General features: G+C 33.3%; 3 protein-coding genes and 1 long non-coding RNA gene across 8 annotated transcripts in view; 2 read left to right on the top strand and 2 right to left on the bottom strand.

Annotated features, from left to right (window-relative positions):
* Window positions 1–1,951: 1,951 nt before the first annotated feature.
* LOC111811320 lies at window positions 1,952–3,626 on the bottom strand. The gene is made up of 2 exons (XR_002817524.1): window positions 3,479–3,626; window positions 1,952–2,099 (listed from the first exon to the last, which is right to left on the bottom strand). It is a non-coding gene; the product is annotated as an uncharacterized LOC111811320 (long non-coding RNA).
* LOC111811304 (zinc finger protein 4-like) lies at window positions 3,555–7,430 on the top strand. Of its 4 annotated transcripts, none has more exons than XM_023698084.1 (3): window positions 3,568–3,895; window positions 6,311–6,516; window positions 6,613–7,430. In XM_023698084.1, exon 3 carries the CDS (start codon window positions 6,647–6,649, stop codon window positions 7,301–7,303), a length of 657 nt encoding a protein of 218 aa, XP_023553852.1. In that variant the 5' UTR covers window positions 3,568–3,895; window positions 6,311–6,516; window positions 6,613–6,646; the 3' UTR covers window positions 7,304–7,430. The 4 variants fall into 4 exon arrangements, with proteins under 4 accessions (XP_023553849.1, XP_023553852.1, XP_023553850.1 ...); XM_023698082.1 differs by having other exon boundaries at window positions 6,311–6,520; XM_023698083.1 differs by having other exon boundaries at window positions 6,311–6,540; window positions 6,574–7,430.
* A 1,512-nt stretch (window positions 7,431–8,942) lies between these two features.
* On the bottom strand, window positions 8,943–13,232 carry LOC111811286 (G2/mitotic-specific cyclin C13-1-like). Of its 2 annotated transcripts, none has more exons than XM_023698059.1 (8): window positions 12,791–13,232; window positions 11,877–12,118; window positions 11,715–11,790; window positions 10,726–10,799; window positions 10,602–10,635; window positions 10,373–10,522; window positions 10,128–10,262; window positions 8,943–9,340 (listed from the first exon to the last, which is right to left on the bottom strand). In XM_023698059.1, exons 1-8 carry the CDS (start codon window positions 13,061–13,063, stop codon window positions 9,251–9,253), a joined length of 1,074 nt encoding a protein of 357 aa, XP_023553827.1. In that variant the 5' UTR covers window positions 13,064–13,232; the 3' UTR covers window positions 8,943–9,250. The 2 variants fall into 2 exon arrangements, 1 of the variants encoding a protein (XP_023553827.1); XR_002817521.1 differs by having other exon boundaries at window positions 9,262–9,340; window positions 10,369–10,522.
* Window positions 13,233–16,942: 3,710 nt separating this feature from the next.
* Window positions 16,943–17,054, top strand: part of LOC111811310 (classical arabinogalactan protein 9-like) — a gene marked incomplete in the record, with an annotated part of 1,425 nt that continues 1,313 nt past the window's right edge. Inside the window, 1 exon segment of the mRNA XM_023698090.1 lies at window positions 16,943–17,054. Within this exon segment, the coding sequence (XP_023553858.1) occupies window positions 16,964–17,054 (91 nt within the window).

The raw sequence follows: 17,054 nt of genomic DNA, 5'->3' as shown, positions 1-17,054 counted from the left end.
TTTTTTTTTAATTATATCACGAAACTTTTTCTTCAATATAATTTTTTATAATGATTCCTCTTGAGAAATTTTGTTACTTGTCTTGTCAATATCTAGACACTCGCTAGAATTTTTGGCGAAGATACTATTAACGTGGATCTCTCTACTCCATGAACTATTTAGAGTTGACATTAAATAGGTCACAAAAGACGAAGTCGATTTCTACCCGTGCACAACACAAAGTGGATTGAACTTTAGAGAACATTTTGTGCACATATTTTTTTGTCGCTAAGACAAGGACAAGATAAGCCAGAAAGAAGGAAAGAAATAGACGAAATTGAGTCGGAATTTGAGTTAGTGATTGAGATTTTCTTTTCTTTTATCGAAGTTCCTTCTAGAGATTTGGGTAGGGAAATTCTCTAAATCGATATGATTTTCGAAACTAAATAATAGAATATAGATGAAGATAAGAACTTAATCTTGATGTCATCTTGGCCGTATATCCAATGCTTTTGATCAAAAGAGTCTAGAAGTTCCTCACGAGCAAGAATATGAAAGGTTTCTCAAGCCCTAATCTTGCTCTTCAAATTCCCGTGTGGGTGTAGCAACCCTACAGGAGATTACGATCGAGGTTTGAACAATCTAACATCTTATACTATACGAGATAAGATATTTATGTTCTTCGAACGTTTCATCAACCAAGTGTATATATATATATATATATATATCAAGGAGTGCAAACCATCTACAAATAATCTAACGGTCCACAACTGAGGGCACAAGATAACTATCGTACACCGCCAGCACAATATCTCGAAAGAGAATTTCCGAATGCCGCGAAACTAAAACCGACGTGAAGTCCCAACACCGTTAGCATCCTCAAAACAGTCACAGCGTAGAATCTGAGAAGACGATGGCTTGGCGCTCTGGATCGCTTTCTCCGACGCTAATGTCCACCGCCCGCTCTTCATCTTCCCGGTTAACTTCATCGGAAGGCTCTTCAACTCCTGCCGCGGCGCCTGCCGGCCTGCTAATTTTCTGCGGCTTCCAGGTTCCCTTCGCCAAAACCCGCTATCATTGCTTCTTTGTGTTGCTTAACTGAAAACGCTAGCCACGAATGTTTTCACATAGTGCCTGGTTGTTCCGTTACATTTTTTCGTGGTTTATTGATGCTTAACTGGCTGTGAATTATGCTTGACGAATTGTTGCAGATACGGAATCTTGAGAATTTTTTCTTTTGTTTTGTAGTTTAATTAGCTGATAAAAAATTGGAGAGAATAATCAGAGCAAAGATGTATTCGATATACGGATTGTTCTTGTTTATAGATTTGTTGGCCTTCCATTTCATAATTTAACGCTTGTTTTTTTGCGGTTACTTGTAGAAAGTAGATGAAAAAGGAAGTGGACCACTTCTACTCTCTTTTCCTGCATCATGACCCCGGAATATATTATTGACTGGAACTGTTTGCATATGATATGAGGAAATTGGCGTCAGAATCTCAAACGTGGAAAGTTCTTTTACTGTAAAATTGTAAGTGTGTGCCTTCCTTAAACTTAGTGTTGTGTCTATAATAATCTACGAACTCTTAACTGTGTCTAATAAGAATTTGGATTTAGGTCTTTGATTTGTCAATTTTGTGTTTAATAAAACTCCAACTTACTAACTTATTGATACAAAATTGAAAGTTTAAAGACATGTAATGTATTGTTTTAAATTGTACAACCTATGTCCAAAACTTGATACATACCACAAACTTGTAACTCTTCGTTTATTTGGCATTATTTATTTTTGGCTCTATTCCATATTGGACATCTTTCTTTCTTTGTCGTATATGATATGTGTTTTTCCAATTTATTCATATGAAGAAGATATCATTTCTCTATTCTCTAGGTAATAATGGATGTCGCTGAATTTTTGGCTGATCTGTTGATATTATATGTAATTCTGTGTTTCTTCTTTCGTTTACTGTTATTTTTTTTTTCTTCTTCATACTCTAGGAGATTGGGAGAATTGGGATGAATACAATCCTTTATGCCAACTTGCAGCATGACAGCAACTCCCTGCCTGACATCCACCTCACTGTCAATGTTAGGGCTTTTTACGAGCTGTCTCATGGTACCTTCTGCCGTCCCTGTCAATATCGCTAGTGGTTGCTTTGTGAGTCTTGCTTGTTCTAGGACACATTATATGCACAGTCAGTAGATTTTCACTCTCTTATTGTTATTTATCTGTGGCCTAGATCCTAGGGTCGCATTTCAATAGTTAAGTTTGCACAACAATGGTTTCTGTTTATGGAATGGAAGGTAAAATTAGTCAAGAACACCAAGTCTAGGTGATTAGTTTCTTCCGCAGATTGCATTTGTGTTTGGTTGATAAGATCTTAAGAAGGATTTGGAAATGAATTGAGAAGCGGGAGTGGGGAAGATGGATTGTGCTCAAGGATATTCACTCATCCTGAGCTGGAGACTGATACAATGTTGTCGATTTTTTTTGTCCTCTTGTGCTTTTGATTTTGAATAATACATTGGATCCTAGTATTTTCCAACTTATATTTAGACTGGGAACCAGGAAATGAATTGAGAAGCGGGAGTGGGGAAGATGGATTGTGCTGAAGGATATTCACCATCCTGAGCTGGAGTGTGATACAATGTTGTCGATTTTTTTTGTCCTGTTGTGCTTTTGATTTTGAATAATACATTGGATCCTAGTATTTTCCAACTTATATTTAGACTGGGAACCAGGAAATCTAGCTGCTGGATCCTTGATGGCGATTGGCAGATAGGTTGCAATGCTAGTGTTAACTTATAGACAAATTTAAATAGTATTTTGTGTCATCATAATTTTGAGAATATAAACATAATGATTCAAGCAATGGAAATGGAGTGAACTTTTGGACCACTTAGAAAGTGTCTTTTTTTTTTCTTTCCTTTTTTATGGGAGGGTCTCGAAGTTGTCTTTAAAAATTACCTTTTAGACTAAATTTGAACTATGAGTTGTATGTGCAATTTTCCATACATCTTAAACTCCTTTAATTTAATGGAATTTATTTTGCCACACGTTTTCTATTTGCTGTGAGTTTCTCCACTTTAATATTTTGGATCAGACTTGCAGAAGGATAAGTCATAATAAATGCTAGTAAAATTGGAAAATGTGATCATGTAAAGAAATTGCTAGAGATATCGGCTACCTCAACTCAACTAGAAGTTTCTGCATTTTCGTATTATTGCCTCATTCTCTGTTTAGATAAAATAGTGAGAATGTCGTGCTTTTATCGCTTACGTAGAACCGAACATTGTGTGTAATTCTTTTCTCCATTTGGCTGATAAATCAGGACATCACGTTAGGTTTTAGGTGTTAGGTGTTAGGTGTCTGTTTCATGGGTTCAATCAATATCGTTACCTTGTATTTTGGCAGAGAAACACTTGGAAGATGAAGTGATGACTTTGTTTGTTAACTTTCTTATTGCTTCTCACAGCTGCCGTTGGCCCTTTCAGGTACTTAAGTTAAATGGGATTAAACATGGCCATGTGCGGCAATACGCGGGCGCAGGGGACTCGTGAAGAGTTGTTACTTCAGGAACTAATGCTTTGGAAATACGATAAAAGTGTTCTTAATTATATTATTGATCAGAGCAGGGATTAAAGCATTTGCTAGATTCTTGTGTCATCTAGCTGTTGCTTCTCATTCATCATTACTTACTACGTCATCATTGATTTACTATTGAAAAAAGAATTAAAAAAAAAAATTTGTTTTCCGAAGTCAATCAAACAGCCATCGAGAATTGGATGGATGTTAAATTTGAATTTGCGCTAACACTTGCTAATTTGCAGAGGTTGACCAGGTTGCAAGGAAACTTTGGTCTCAGTAGCCTTCCGAACTTTTGGATCCGCCGACACTTTATTCCCACGTCATTATGTGAGTATTGCTGATGTTTGTTGAATTCCAAATTGAAACTTTATTCTTCTTCTATTTGGATGGGAAAAAAACGTATATTAACAAAAGGCCCTACAAAAAGGGCAGATAAAATGTCAAATGAGATTACGTAGAAGACTCCTAATTGGCAAAATATTTGCTGCATCACCATTACAAAAATCCTTTGGTAAGGGACACCAAGTAGATGAGAAATCTAACTGGATCCTAGAAAAATTCATCCCGACCACTTGAAATTCATGGATTTCTCTTAAAATCTAGATCCACTGCTTCATTAGTTTAGATGGTTCTGCCCATTGAAACAAATCCTCACCCTACAATTCCGGAGAACATACCAGCCAATATCCAAAATTTGGAGGAGCTTATTCTAGCACAAGGCTGCAAACCGGCAGTGGATAAAAGAGATGGGACTAATCCTCTTCATCCTTAACCAACTAGGGAGATAACATGCTAGTTCGGCAACCTCTTTTGAACTCTACAACAAGTTCTCAACCTTTTTAAACAAAGACCCTAAGAAAAGTTCACTCCTTAGGAACATCACCTTCCAAATGAGACGGCCTACCAAACTGCAAGCTTGTAACAATCACGAGCCCCCATCAAACCAGTGTGCAAAAAAGGATAGAAGTTTCTGGTTGCAGTTACAGGAGAATAGACCAGGTGTGGGGAAGAGTTTCTGTGATTTGTTAGTTCTAAACCGGCTGCATGGTGATTATCCCTTGAAAACTAGTTAGATAAAAATGGAGTAGGGTAATTATCGTAGAGTTAAAAACACTGATTAGACAGTCGGTATCAAAAGGTGAATGAGATTGCCAGACAGAAATCTCATTCTCTCGAAGCAAATATTAGTTTTGTTCGACGGAGTGGGTTTTTTGGTGGATGGAAATATTAGATCGTACATAAGTTTTTGTTGAGAAAGAGAGAATCCTCTAATGGATTCCCTTACTATTACAGGAAAGTGGGAACTTGTAGCCCTGAGAGGTCATTCTATCAAAAGCCAAAGGTCAATAGAATAAGTGGTTTCATAATGCTTCTCCAACTGTGTTTTCACAGGGTCTACCATTATATATATTGTCTTGAAAAAGGAAAAAGAAAGCTTAGCTACGCACCAGAAACTAAGATTTCTTATTATTTGATGTGAAGTTTATATTGGATTAAGAATATTAATAGGTAAACATATTTAGTAAGCTGAGTTGTTTCAAAGAATTCTTATTTAAGAAAAGGGGAACTGAGGGAAGGTGTCGAAGTTGTATCTCGATATGGACCTGTATGGCTACTGATTATTCCCTGCGTTGATGATTATAAATAAGCCTAAGGTCCTAAAGTGAAATAAGTGCCTTAGATCCCAAATCCAATCAAATCAGTGACAGGACAATCATTTGGATGAGTTATTGGTAACTGTTGAACTGGCTGATAATGTAGTATAGTGGCTTCTTGTCTTGTAGTGTTTTATCTTGGTGATGCCCATTTTTCACCAATAATGTGCTGATGATGCAGCCAGATTGGGTAGGAATAAAGCACCAACATAAAGAAAAGCCCATTTTACACACTTCCTTATAAAGAGAAACCAAATGCATTTTAACCCTTATTCCTTCCCTTGTTACTATTCTCCAATACTCTTGTCTGTAAGCCCATTTTCACCCCCAACAAAATATCAAATCAAAAAAGCACTAAGAAATACCACCACCACACCCACTTCTCAGTTGTCACTAGGATTATTGCTATGCTGCATATGACATTGGTGAAGCCTGTTTCTTTCAAGTGGGATTTTTTTAGCACTAAGTTATTCTATCAATGATAGATTTCCCCCCTTTTTTTGGTGCTATCCACACATCTTTAAATGGGGTAAAGAAAAACTGTAAATATTTGGGTATTGTCCTCTAAAACTTATTCTTGTCTTATTTTTGTTTTAGTTTATTAAATTAATTGCTTTTAAAAATAAACCATCTTTCTTACAAGTTACAGGATTGGTTAGATACTTCTTAAGAATTATGGACATGTTGTGATTGTTTCTAAGTTTTTTTTTTTTTTTTTTTTTTGCTTCACACGGATAGACATATTTGAGCTGAGCTTGAATTTGTTTGTATTGAATTAGCTTAGTAACCAGGTAGTGGGTTAAAATTGATAGCTTAGTCGCCCCTCCCAGCTGCCTATTTCATGGTTGATAAAACTCAAAAGATCGTTCGTATCTCTAATGATTTTGTGAGATTCTTCCACGAGAAGTTTCTAATACAATAAGCAATACAATTTTAGAGAAAACCAATCTCTTTAGCTTCTCAAAAGCAAGACCAAAATGATTTGTTAACTTGGTGGGTAAGAATCAGAAATGGCAGGCAACTGAAACAGATTCTAAGATCATGATTTGACCATTATTGGCATATTATTTGGGATTGTCAACTGTAGGTGTTTCTGAGAGTTACTTCAAAAAGGAGACATCCATCTATAAAGTTATTGAGGCTAAGTTTGGAAAGAATATGGTCAGGAGGAAAAAAGATTGAGAAAAGAAACCAAAGCTACAAACGTTAATTATATGATCCAATGTCTCCTCAGCACCAAGCCTGACTAAGTGGGGCAAAACCAAATAGAAAAGAAGACAAAAGCCATGTTTTGTAGGTAACAAACAACTCTCTGAGGTCTCTCTGAGGTCTCTCTGAGGTCTCTCTGAGGTCTCTCTGAGGTCTGATAATCTCTCTCTTTTTCAACAGGTTCTCAACCAGACAGCCATAGCCCTGGAAAATTATGGAAGATAGAGAAGAAGAAGCAGCAGAACTAACAGCTACTACCCAAAAGCCAGGTGAATCAAGTCCCACAAGAATCAAGATAAATGAATCAACAGCAAATGAAAATCCTGCAAGAGGGTGGCTGAATTTGAGCTTGGGTGGGAATTTGCAGCCCTCCAATGGCACAGATGATTCTGATTCCCAGCCATTGATGAACAAGCCAAGCAGCAGCAGTTCAGCTGCTGCAACTGCCAAGATGTTTTCATGTAACTACTGTATGAGGAAATTCTACAGCTCACAAGCATTGGGAGGCCACCAAAATGCCCACAAAAGGGAGAGGGGAGCAGCAAGAAGATACCAATTTCAAAAAATAATGGCGATGATGGGTCTGCCTCCATTAATGAATAATGCTGCTAATTTTATGGTTCGATCTTTGGGTGTAAGGCCTCATTCCCTTCTTCTGCAGAGACCAAACAGAGAACCCCTTGGCCATGGAGGATCTTCTGCAACTGTCGCAAGGTTCTACGGCGCCGCCACCTCCGCCGCTGCCGCCTGCACTTTGGAGGATGATTTCATGGACATAACTTGGCCTGGAAGCTTCCGATTGAACACACAACAGCAAACAGAGCCACCGATGAGCGAACCGCTGAAGCTTGATTTGAATTTAAAGCTTTAGTAATTGGGCGTTAATATCAACGTAGTTTAGTGGTTAAGGCTGGTTGTAAGTTTGAATTTTGACCATCCTATTTGTAATGTAAAATGTAATATATAATTTATAAGAGGTTTTATTTTTATTATCGTCATCCTATTTGTAAGGTAAAATGTAGTAAATAAATATATATATATATATATATATATTCTCGGGATAAATTATTGGAAGCTATTGGCGAACAGGTCCCATTTTATAATTTTTTTTTTTTTAAGAAACATTTATTAATCTAAATGATGTTTATTACTTTCCAGTTCTACTAGTAACATTTTTTAGTTGAGCTAAACTCAGAATTATGTTTCTGTTTGCTTAAATGTACAATTTATTATCAATGTTTTAAGGATAATTCTTTATACTTATTTGGTTTGAATGCTCAATCAAGGTTTGGACATATTTATCCCAATTACTCAATTGTTGATTTCATTAATGTCATTAATGTAATTTATTTAAATCTAATGAGTCAATAGGTGATATTTTTTTTCAATTAAACAAGGGGAGAAATTTAAAAAAGAAAAAATTTATTAATAAGTTGTGATTGTATAGGCTACAGTATAAATACTCATCCACCCTACCTACGTTATTCATCCAAAAAAATTCAAAAACAATAAAAAGCAAAAGTATTCTACAGAGTGTCTTGTATTCAAAAACAATAAAAAGCAGAAGCGTGTCTTGTATTCTCTTCTCGATTGCTCTTAATAAAGAGCGCGAGTGTTTCCCACAATGAGTTCTGTTCAACATGAATCATCAAACCCACTCTGATTTTGTGAAACTTGAAAAAAAGGATGATCGACTTTTTTTGGAGAATGATCTAGTGCTAAGATTGGCTAACACATGTTCAACCACATATTGGGCTACCATTTGCTAAGAGAAACCTCGATCTAGAGTTAGGGCATTAGATGTCATAATCATTTTTATCCAAAATGTTTGAGAAATATGTAAAAAAAATATTGTTTAAATTATCAAAAGATGTTGCAATTCATGCGGCATTAAAGAAGAATCATCCTTCATTTAATTTTGAATTTTTACAAATTTTAGATGGTTGATAATTTAAAGATATGGAGTCTATTCCATGTATTTTAAAGCTTATTTACCTAATGGCTAATTATGATCATAAATCATAAAGTCAAACTCTTCAAATACCTTAATACAAGGCCAAAGGTGGTTATATTTATAAAAATGATTTGGAAAATATAGTAAAAATAACATTTTTGCTTTCCTCTCGTCACTTCGAAGTTTCTTTACAATTCTATATAGTTTAAGTGATATATTTAAAATCATTCAATTCTATATAATTTAAGTAATTAAGTCTCAAGCAATTGTTATACTTTTTAATTGTTTTTACTTTTATTTAAAAAAAAACAAACTCAAAATAATTTAAATAAAATTACCAATAATTTTTTTTATCATAATAGTTACTCTCTATTTGATTTTAACATCTCTATGCCATTACATTATTTATTTAAATTCATTCTTGCATTTACATCAAGAGTAAAACGAAATCATAATCAACCTATAGAGTAGATTTAACTATAAAATTTAGAGTTTTAATTCAAATAATTATTAATTTGTAGAAAATTTAGAGTCTCACATGGAAGGGTCGAACCAATAATTTACTTGCAACGCCTCCCTTAAGCCTCAAACTAAGTCCTACAAGGGCGGCCGTCGGCACCACTAAGCTAAAAATGCCGATGTTTATGCCTAAACCTGATTACTAATAAAAAAATATTCTAAAGCTGGGCCTATGCTAAATCAACCCATGATTATGATTCAATAGCCTATCTAACAAGTAAGAATGGGTATCTTCTATCTAATAAGTACCTACTTCTCATTATTTGTGCATGGTTAACTGTGCATGTCATGCTAGCCAATGGAAGAGAAAGAGTTTAAGCATCGAGGCATCGACCAGTTATGTTCTTAAGAACCTGTTGATGATTGCTGATCAATGTCCTCGAAATAATGTGCAGGAATTTCTGGGGGAGACGATAGCTCTGCCACACACATGAACTGTAAAATAAAAAGATTTGTCATTAAATACATGATCTTAACATTTTTCCCTTCAAGAGCTTGAATATTGGCTTAATTTATGTAATCTAGAAAGAGATTTGGATTCAATACCTATAGCAGTATAATCTTTTTCAAATTCTTTCTAGATTGTGATTCAAAAGTCTTAGAAAGTAACTAATGAAATATGTACGCATACACGAACTATGACTCTCCACAATGGTATGATATTGCCCACTTGAGTATAAGTGGTCGTGGGTTTGCTTTTGGTTTCCCCAAAAAACTTTACACCAATGGAGATGTATGTTAGGAATCACGGATCTCTACAATGGTATGATATTGTCCATTTGAGCATAAGCTCTAATGGCTTTACTTTAGGCTTCCCCAAAAGGCCTCGTACCAATGGAGATGTATTCTTTAAACCCATGATCATTCCCTAAATTAGCCAACGTAAGACTCACTCCCAACAATGTATTCCTTATTTATAAACTTATAATCATTTTCTTAATTAGCCAGTGTGGAACTCCCTCCTAACACACATGTAAGATCCCACGTCGGTTGGTGAGGAGAACGAAATACCTTTTATAAGGGTGTGGAAACCTCTCCCTTGTAGACGAATTTTAAAAATCTCGAGGGAAAGTCCGAAAGGAAAAACCCAAAAAGGACAATATCTGCTAGCGGTGGGCTCGGGCGGTTACATTGCAATACCTTAAATTCTATCTTAGAATATACATCATGATTCAAAAGATTTGAAGGAAAATAACTAATGAAATATGTACGCACACAGTACCTTATGCTGCTTGTACTTGTCTCTTAAAGCTAGTAAAGAGCTTTTTTTTCTGTTTAATTGCAAGTCATGAATGGCAAGAATGCATTCCTTCAATTCAGATGGCCTGTAACCGGAGCAATGTTGTAGTGCTAAACACTGCAAAATGTGAAAACCCAATAGTATTATAATGAAGCTAGCAAGAACATTATGAAACTAAACCATAATTTGGTTTTATAAAAAGTGCTACGAACATATAACTTACTTACCCAAGGATGGTTCTGTGGTTTGATTGTCATTCTCGAAAGAAAAATGGCTGATGCAGCGATCTTTGAAGGTAAGAATTGAACAAAACGGTGATCTAACAAACTTAGCTCCGCAAGATAACAACTCAAGAACTCAAATTCCAAGTCTGGAGCCTGCTGGTAACGTTAACTATTTAGATCAAGAACAAAAGGGGGGGCATAAAATTGGGAAGTTGTCATGGATGGGGCTTACCTTCCAATTTTCCAAGGAAACCTGTGTAAATATTCTACAATATGGCAACAATGTGTTAATCGCGTATTGGGAGAATTAGAATTATAGATTTGTATGAAATGAAATAGTTGAAAAACATTCTTGCCTGAGAAAATTTTTTGGCGTGGGGGCACCTTCAAAGGTCAAGAATTTGCGTACATCTCTCTCCATATTCAATGCCTGCATGTTAAACAAAACCAGATAAGAACCATAATCATATCATCAAGAGGGAAAGAATGGGAGCTTGTATCTAAATGCATAAGAACCAAAATTTACAGCCAAGTCTTGTTACATCAGCTCAAAAGGGGTATAAAAATCTTGACAAAATATTAATAGTAAATAGTTTTTGAAACACAGTTATGAATAACAAAAAAATATGAACACAAATACTATCACAACGATATTTATAACTCATAAACCATATCTATTTTCATTGAGATTTTATAACGTGGATCATCAATGTTTATACTATAAGGTATAGTGGATATTGATTTGGCTTTTAATATAGATAAAGATTTATGGAAGTAGACATGTCATATGGACAGTTTCTTCCTTTTTGTTGCAATTTTTGCCTGGGAAAAACGAGAATGCAAGATGTGTTAGGAAACACAGACCCTTCAACCTCACGATTTGGGACTCCCCCCGGACAATTCTCAATAATCCTCCTCTCGAATAAAGTACACCATAGAACCTCCCTTATCCGAGGCTCGAATTATGCTCGACTCCTTCTCTGGAGCCTTCGAACAAAGTACACTCTTTGTTTGACACTTAAATCACTTTTGACTACACCTTTGAGACTCACAACTTTTTTGTACGACATTTGAGGATTCTGTTGACATGACTAAGTTAAGAGAATGGCTCTGCCCACAATGGTATGATATTGTCCACTTTGAGTATAAGTTCTCATGGATTTGCTTTTGGTTTTCCCAAAAGGTCTCATACTATTGGAGATGCATCCCTTATTTATAAACTCATGATCAACCTCTTAATTAACCGATGGGACTCCTCTCCTAACCATCCTCACCAAAATGTTTATAGCGCCAAATATTAGAAGAGAAAGCGCAACTTAAGCATAGAAAGGACAAAGTGCAGCACCTGTTCAATGGTATACGCATTATCAGTTATATAGCAGAAGTCTTCAACGTGAGGAGGATTGATCTCTTCATACTTCCTACAGCACCAATCAAAATAGCAGTGAGATTTGTAACTAATACCACAAACATTACCAAATAAAACTAGTGGGTTCGTGGTAAATACGATGCAATTAGCATGCAACAAACACCAAGAAGTTGTAGCTTGTTTCTGTCAACAGCATGCCAGGATAAGTATCTGTCAATGTGTGATACAGTGAGATATAGGGTGTCTGATACAAGCTTGTATTCCTCAGCAACGTCTATTAACCAATCGACTAGAATTTCTCGGAAACGAGGGAACGTTACACTGGAGTGATCGTTGTGAGCCTTTCCAATGTTTGGCAGTACCTTCATGTGTAATTCCATCTGATTCACGCAAGGAAATAACTAGTTGGATCAAATATCGATAGCGAAGAATCATCAGTTCATATAAACGCAGAAAATTAAAGAACTATCGGTAGAGAGGAATCTTGGATTCTCTAGAATTAATATATTCGTAAACGAACAAGATGATGAATCAACGATTAAACTGGACGAAGAAATTACGATATCGCAATTCTCAGTTCATATAATCGCAGAAAATTAAAGAACTATCGGTAGAGAAGAATCTCGGATTCTCTAGAATTAATATATTCGTAAACGAACAAGATGATGAAGCAACGATTAAACTGGAGGAAGAAATTAAGATATCGCAATTCTCAGTTCATATAATCGCTTCGCTACACGCAATATCTCGATCTCAGAGACCTAACTAAATCCATATCTAAAATCAAGCCCTAAACCATATCGCAATGCTCAGTTCATATAATCGCTTCACTACACGCAATATCTCGATCTCAGAGACCTTGCTAAACCGATATCTAAAATCAAGCCCTAAGACACATCGCAATGCTCAGTTCATATAAGCACTTCACTACACAGAGAACTTGCCAAACCAAGACAAAGTAAAGGTATCGCAGTCCTCAGTTCATTTAACATCTCGATATTTGAAAGAAAAGAAAGAAAAAAAAATCAAGACACAGAAGCCGAAATCCATACCTCCAGTAATCGAAGTTGGTTATAAATGCTAGAAGCAGAGCCAGACTTCTTAGAACAATCAACAGACCTTCCTTCAGGAAGTTTCTCTTCGTCCAGATGCTTATCCGTCATCTCCTGATCAGAAAGAGAGCACTGATTCGAACTGAAGATCAACGAGTTGGTGATCTCGTCAAGCACGGCTCTCTTGTTGGCAGTGGCCAGTTGCAAGTCTTCCTCCGAGTTGCGCTTCTTCGACGTTCGGACGGAAGGCTTCTGGCACTCCGGCGGGTCCATGGGAGACGGAAAGAATCCGATTACGAGAGGCGGAGAGAGGACAGGAGAAGGTTGTAGAGTTAGTCGGAGAAGGCAAACGGAGGTGGAGAGGAGAATCTGAGAACAAGAACAGAGTAATGAAATAGAGAGGTAAAGGAGGGAGAAATGCCGCCATTTTCATGAATTTCAAATCTTAACGTCAGAATCTCCGGTGATCGTCTCTAAAATTTAGATAAAGATAGCGCGCTCTATTATATATTTTTTAAATATTACTATAAATAATTTATAAAAAATAAAATTATATATATATATTAGATTCTTCAATTTTATAAATAAATCTTTAAAATTTAAAGATTTATTTATAAATTAATTAAATAAATCTTAAAACTTTAAATTTAAATATCTATAGGGTTTATTTAAAATAACAATGATTTATATTTTTTTATATATATTTTGATGTTGATGTGTTTTTTTAAATTATTTTAATATGTAAAAATTGTGAAAATAATATATTTTTTTTATTTAAATGCAAAATATATTTTTTTAAATGATAAAATTTAATAAATGTTTAATTAAAATATTCTAAATAATAAATTATAAATAATATGATATTGTAAGGTAATGATTATGTAAAATACTCCTAAACTTTATATATTATTATATTTTGTTGTTGAAAAAAAAAGTACTGATCTTAACATTTTGTAATTAACTATGTTTTTTTTAAATTACTTAATTAAAAAAAATTAAAATTTCTGTGGGCTTAAATGAATAGTAAATCAGAGATAAATTTAATTTTTTATTCGATTTATTGAGTTATTTGATCCTGTGAAGAGAACTACCTTCTTACTCCCGTAAAATATGACAAATCAAATAAATCAACACATGTTGTACATTTTATTTTCTCGAGATCGTAGTTCAATTGGTCAGAGCACTGTCTTGTTAAGGCGGAAGCTGTGGGTTTGAGCCCCGTCAGTCCCGATGAATCCAATATTATTTGTTACGCTTATACAAACTCTAAACACTCTAATAGTCGTTGACGTATTTCGTTCATACCCAAAATTCGAAATATGTCAGTTAATTAAAAAAAACGACTATGTTAAAAAAATTTGTAAATTTTTATAAACGAGAGATTTTATAGACACAAATGATAATAATTGACATCACAGATTGAACCCAACTCAAATTTTAAATTTTTTTTACTAAATTAAATTCGAACGGTAAACTTTAACGGTTTGATTTGAATAGTTTGAATTATTTGAATTATCGAAATATTTAAATATTCCTAAAATAAAATTGAAAAAAAAAAATAGAACATGTTGCATGGGGGTTGATTAGACAGCTCAACTGAAACCGATTTACCCTTGCTTTCACTCTAAGTTGTCATCCCTTTTCCTTCAGTTATAATATATAATCATAATAATGTCCACCTCTTTTTCACATATTCTTGTTTGATAATATATGATTTTGATGTAAATAATGATTTTAATCAAAGTTGTAACCTTATTGTATAAAAATTATATCATTATAATTTTTATTACTTTATAATATTTTTTTCAATGTACAATATCTATTATTGAGTACGTAAACGTCTGGATAAAACATTTTTAAAAATTTAAAAGTTTATAAAAAAATATTAGAGGATATTAAAATATGAAGTATTTTTATTAATTTGTTTAATTAAACAATCAAATCTTACTTTTATAAATCGTTAATTTTTTTTAATTAATCATTTTCACAACTTAAAAAGTAAAAAAAATAAATAATAATAATTGACACGTGGGTCCCACGTTAAAGTTTAATTTCACCACAAATCATTACCGTACACAAACCTTTAATAATACACTTTTGACTTTTGAATGTCTGTCACACGTCACCGTCACCGACATCAAGCCAATTAGAGCTCGACACGTACTTAGGACTCACCAAACACTCCGTCCTACTTTGAGTAACATTCAAATATCCTTCAAAATGTTTGTATTGCCTATTTATTTTAATAATTTGAATTGTATTAAAATTAAAGTTTTCTTTTAAATAAATTATTCCAAAATTTGTAATTCTATTTAAAAAAAAATTAAAAATATATATTAATTATCACTTAACTATAAAATTATAAACAGTTCAGATTTAAAATTTATTTGACCTATCATTTTAATTTAAAAAATAAAAATTAATGTAAAGAATTTTGAATTTGATTATAATAATGTTATAGTTATTGAAAAATAATTATACTCTATAATTTGTATATTTTATAATATAGGAAGATTTAATTAAAATAATTTTATAAATTTAAAAAAGATATTTTGAGAATTGTTTGTTTAATAATATTATTATTATTTTCACGTTATTAAACCTCGTACCAAAACAGTTGGTTATGTTTAGTTGTCCAACTGCTACCCAATTATCTCCCAAATTTTCTCACCATTTTTTTGTTGTAAATTTATTAATTTGGTTAAGACTGAATTATTTATTAAAAATAAAAACCTTTAAATTGTATATTTTTTTTTTCAATTATCCTCCAATAATATCCTTAAATTATAAATAAATAAATAAATAAAAACCTTAAATTTATATAAAATAATGTTTATAAATATCTTATAAACTTTAAAAAAAAAATTAAAAAACATCCTTAATTTAAAAAAAAATACCTTAATTGTTTCAATATTTTCTAATTTTAATATTATAAGTCTTGAATTTCAATAATTTATTATTTTATTAAAATGATATATATATATATATATATAGATATATAGATATATTAATATTCAAATTATTTTATTAGTTAACATCAGGCCGATAATATCAAACATAGAGTAATTTTAATATTTATAAATAATTTTATTATAGATATTTTTAAATCAAAGCAACTACTTGATTAGTGAAGATCGAGATGAAAAAACACATTAATTATGTAAGTTCAATATACACATTTTTTTTAGACTAACATACTTACCGAGCAAGTCACACATTCTAATGAAAGGTCTAAACAAATAATTAAAGCTCCTAACATGCAAATATAAACAACATAAATATATGATTATTCATAAAATTGTTACACACCTATAGATTTGGTTAATTAACTCCAATAATATACTTACATTCGTGTATATATATATATATATATATATATATATATTTATTGAAAGAATGTGATTTAAAAGGAAAGAAAAAAGTGAATGGAGAGTTTGGTGATTGCAATAATTTAACTTAAACATCAATGGGTTTAATCATGCATCATCACGTGGAAGGACCCATTCATAATTGATATTATATAAATACTTTTTTAATTAATTTTAAAAAGAAAAAGGACGGGACAATAATACATATCAATAGTGTTCCTGGATTGAATTGGGTCGAGTTGAGAAATTTTTTAGACTCAACTCAATTATTCGAATTATAATTTTTTTAAAATTTAAATTAGCTTTTATTAAATAATGAACTCAAATCTAGTCAAATTTAGTTGGATTGAACGGGTAGATTGATTCCCGCCATTTATTTATTTTTTTTTAATTAATTTCAATATATATCTAATTGTTGGGAGATAAGAAATAAATAAATAAACATAGGTATAGGTATATATAATTATATGAGTTGGATTGAGTTGAGATTTTACCCCTGTTTCATTCTTGATTTGACATGTCATTTTAGATTAATGTAATGGGTCCCGTTATGGGACACGTGGCAGTCGTAGATTCTATGTTGATACAATGTTGGATTGTCGGTTGGGCCCACCGACAGTGGGATACGTGAGATATGTTTGGTGGCGGGTGGCGGGTGGCGGTTGGCCACATGCGCCTCATCAAATTTGAAAATTCTTCATTGGTTATGCTTATTGGATGTGAAATTACCTAAAATGTCCTCCGTTTCCTAATTCTTCTATTTATTCTCTTCCTCTCTTTTGATTTCAGAAGCCAAGCCACAATTATGGATCCTCAAGCATTGTTTTGCTTCACTTTGATCTCCATTGCCTTCGCCGTTGCCGGAGCTCAGCCCCCCTCCAGTCCCCCCACCGCCA

This window comes from Cucurbita pepo, chromosome LG15, assembly GCF_002806865.2.
Source record: "Cucurbita pepo subsp. pepo cultivar mu-cu-16 chromosome LG15, ASM280686v2, whole genome shotgun sequence".
In the NCBI taxonomy this organism is placed as follows: Eukaryota; Viridiplantae; Streptophyta; class Magnoliopsida; order Cucurbitales; family Cucurbitaceae; genus Cucurbita; species Cucurbita pepo.
This window is presented reverse-complemented; position numbering and strand designations above follow the sequence as displayed.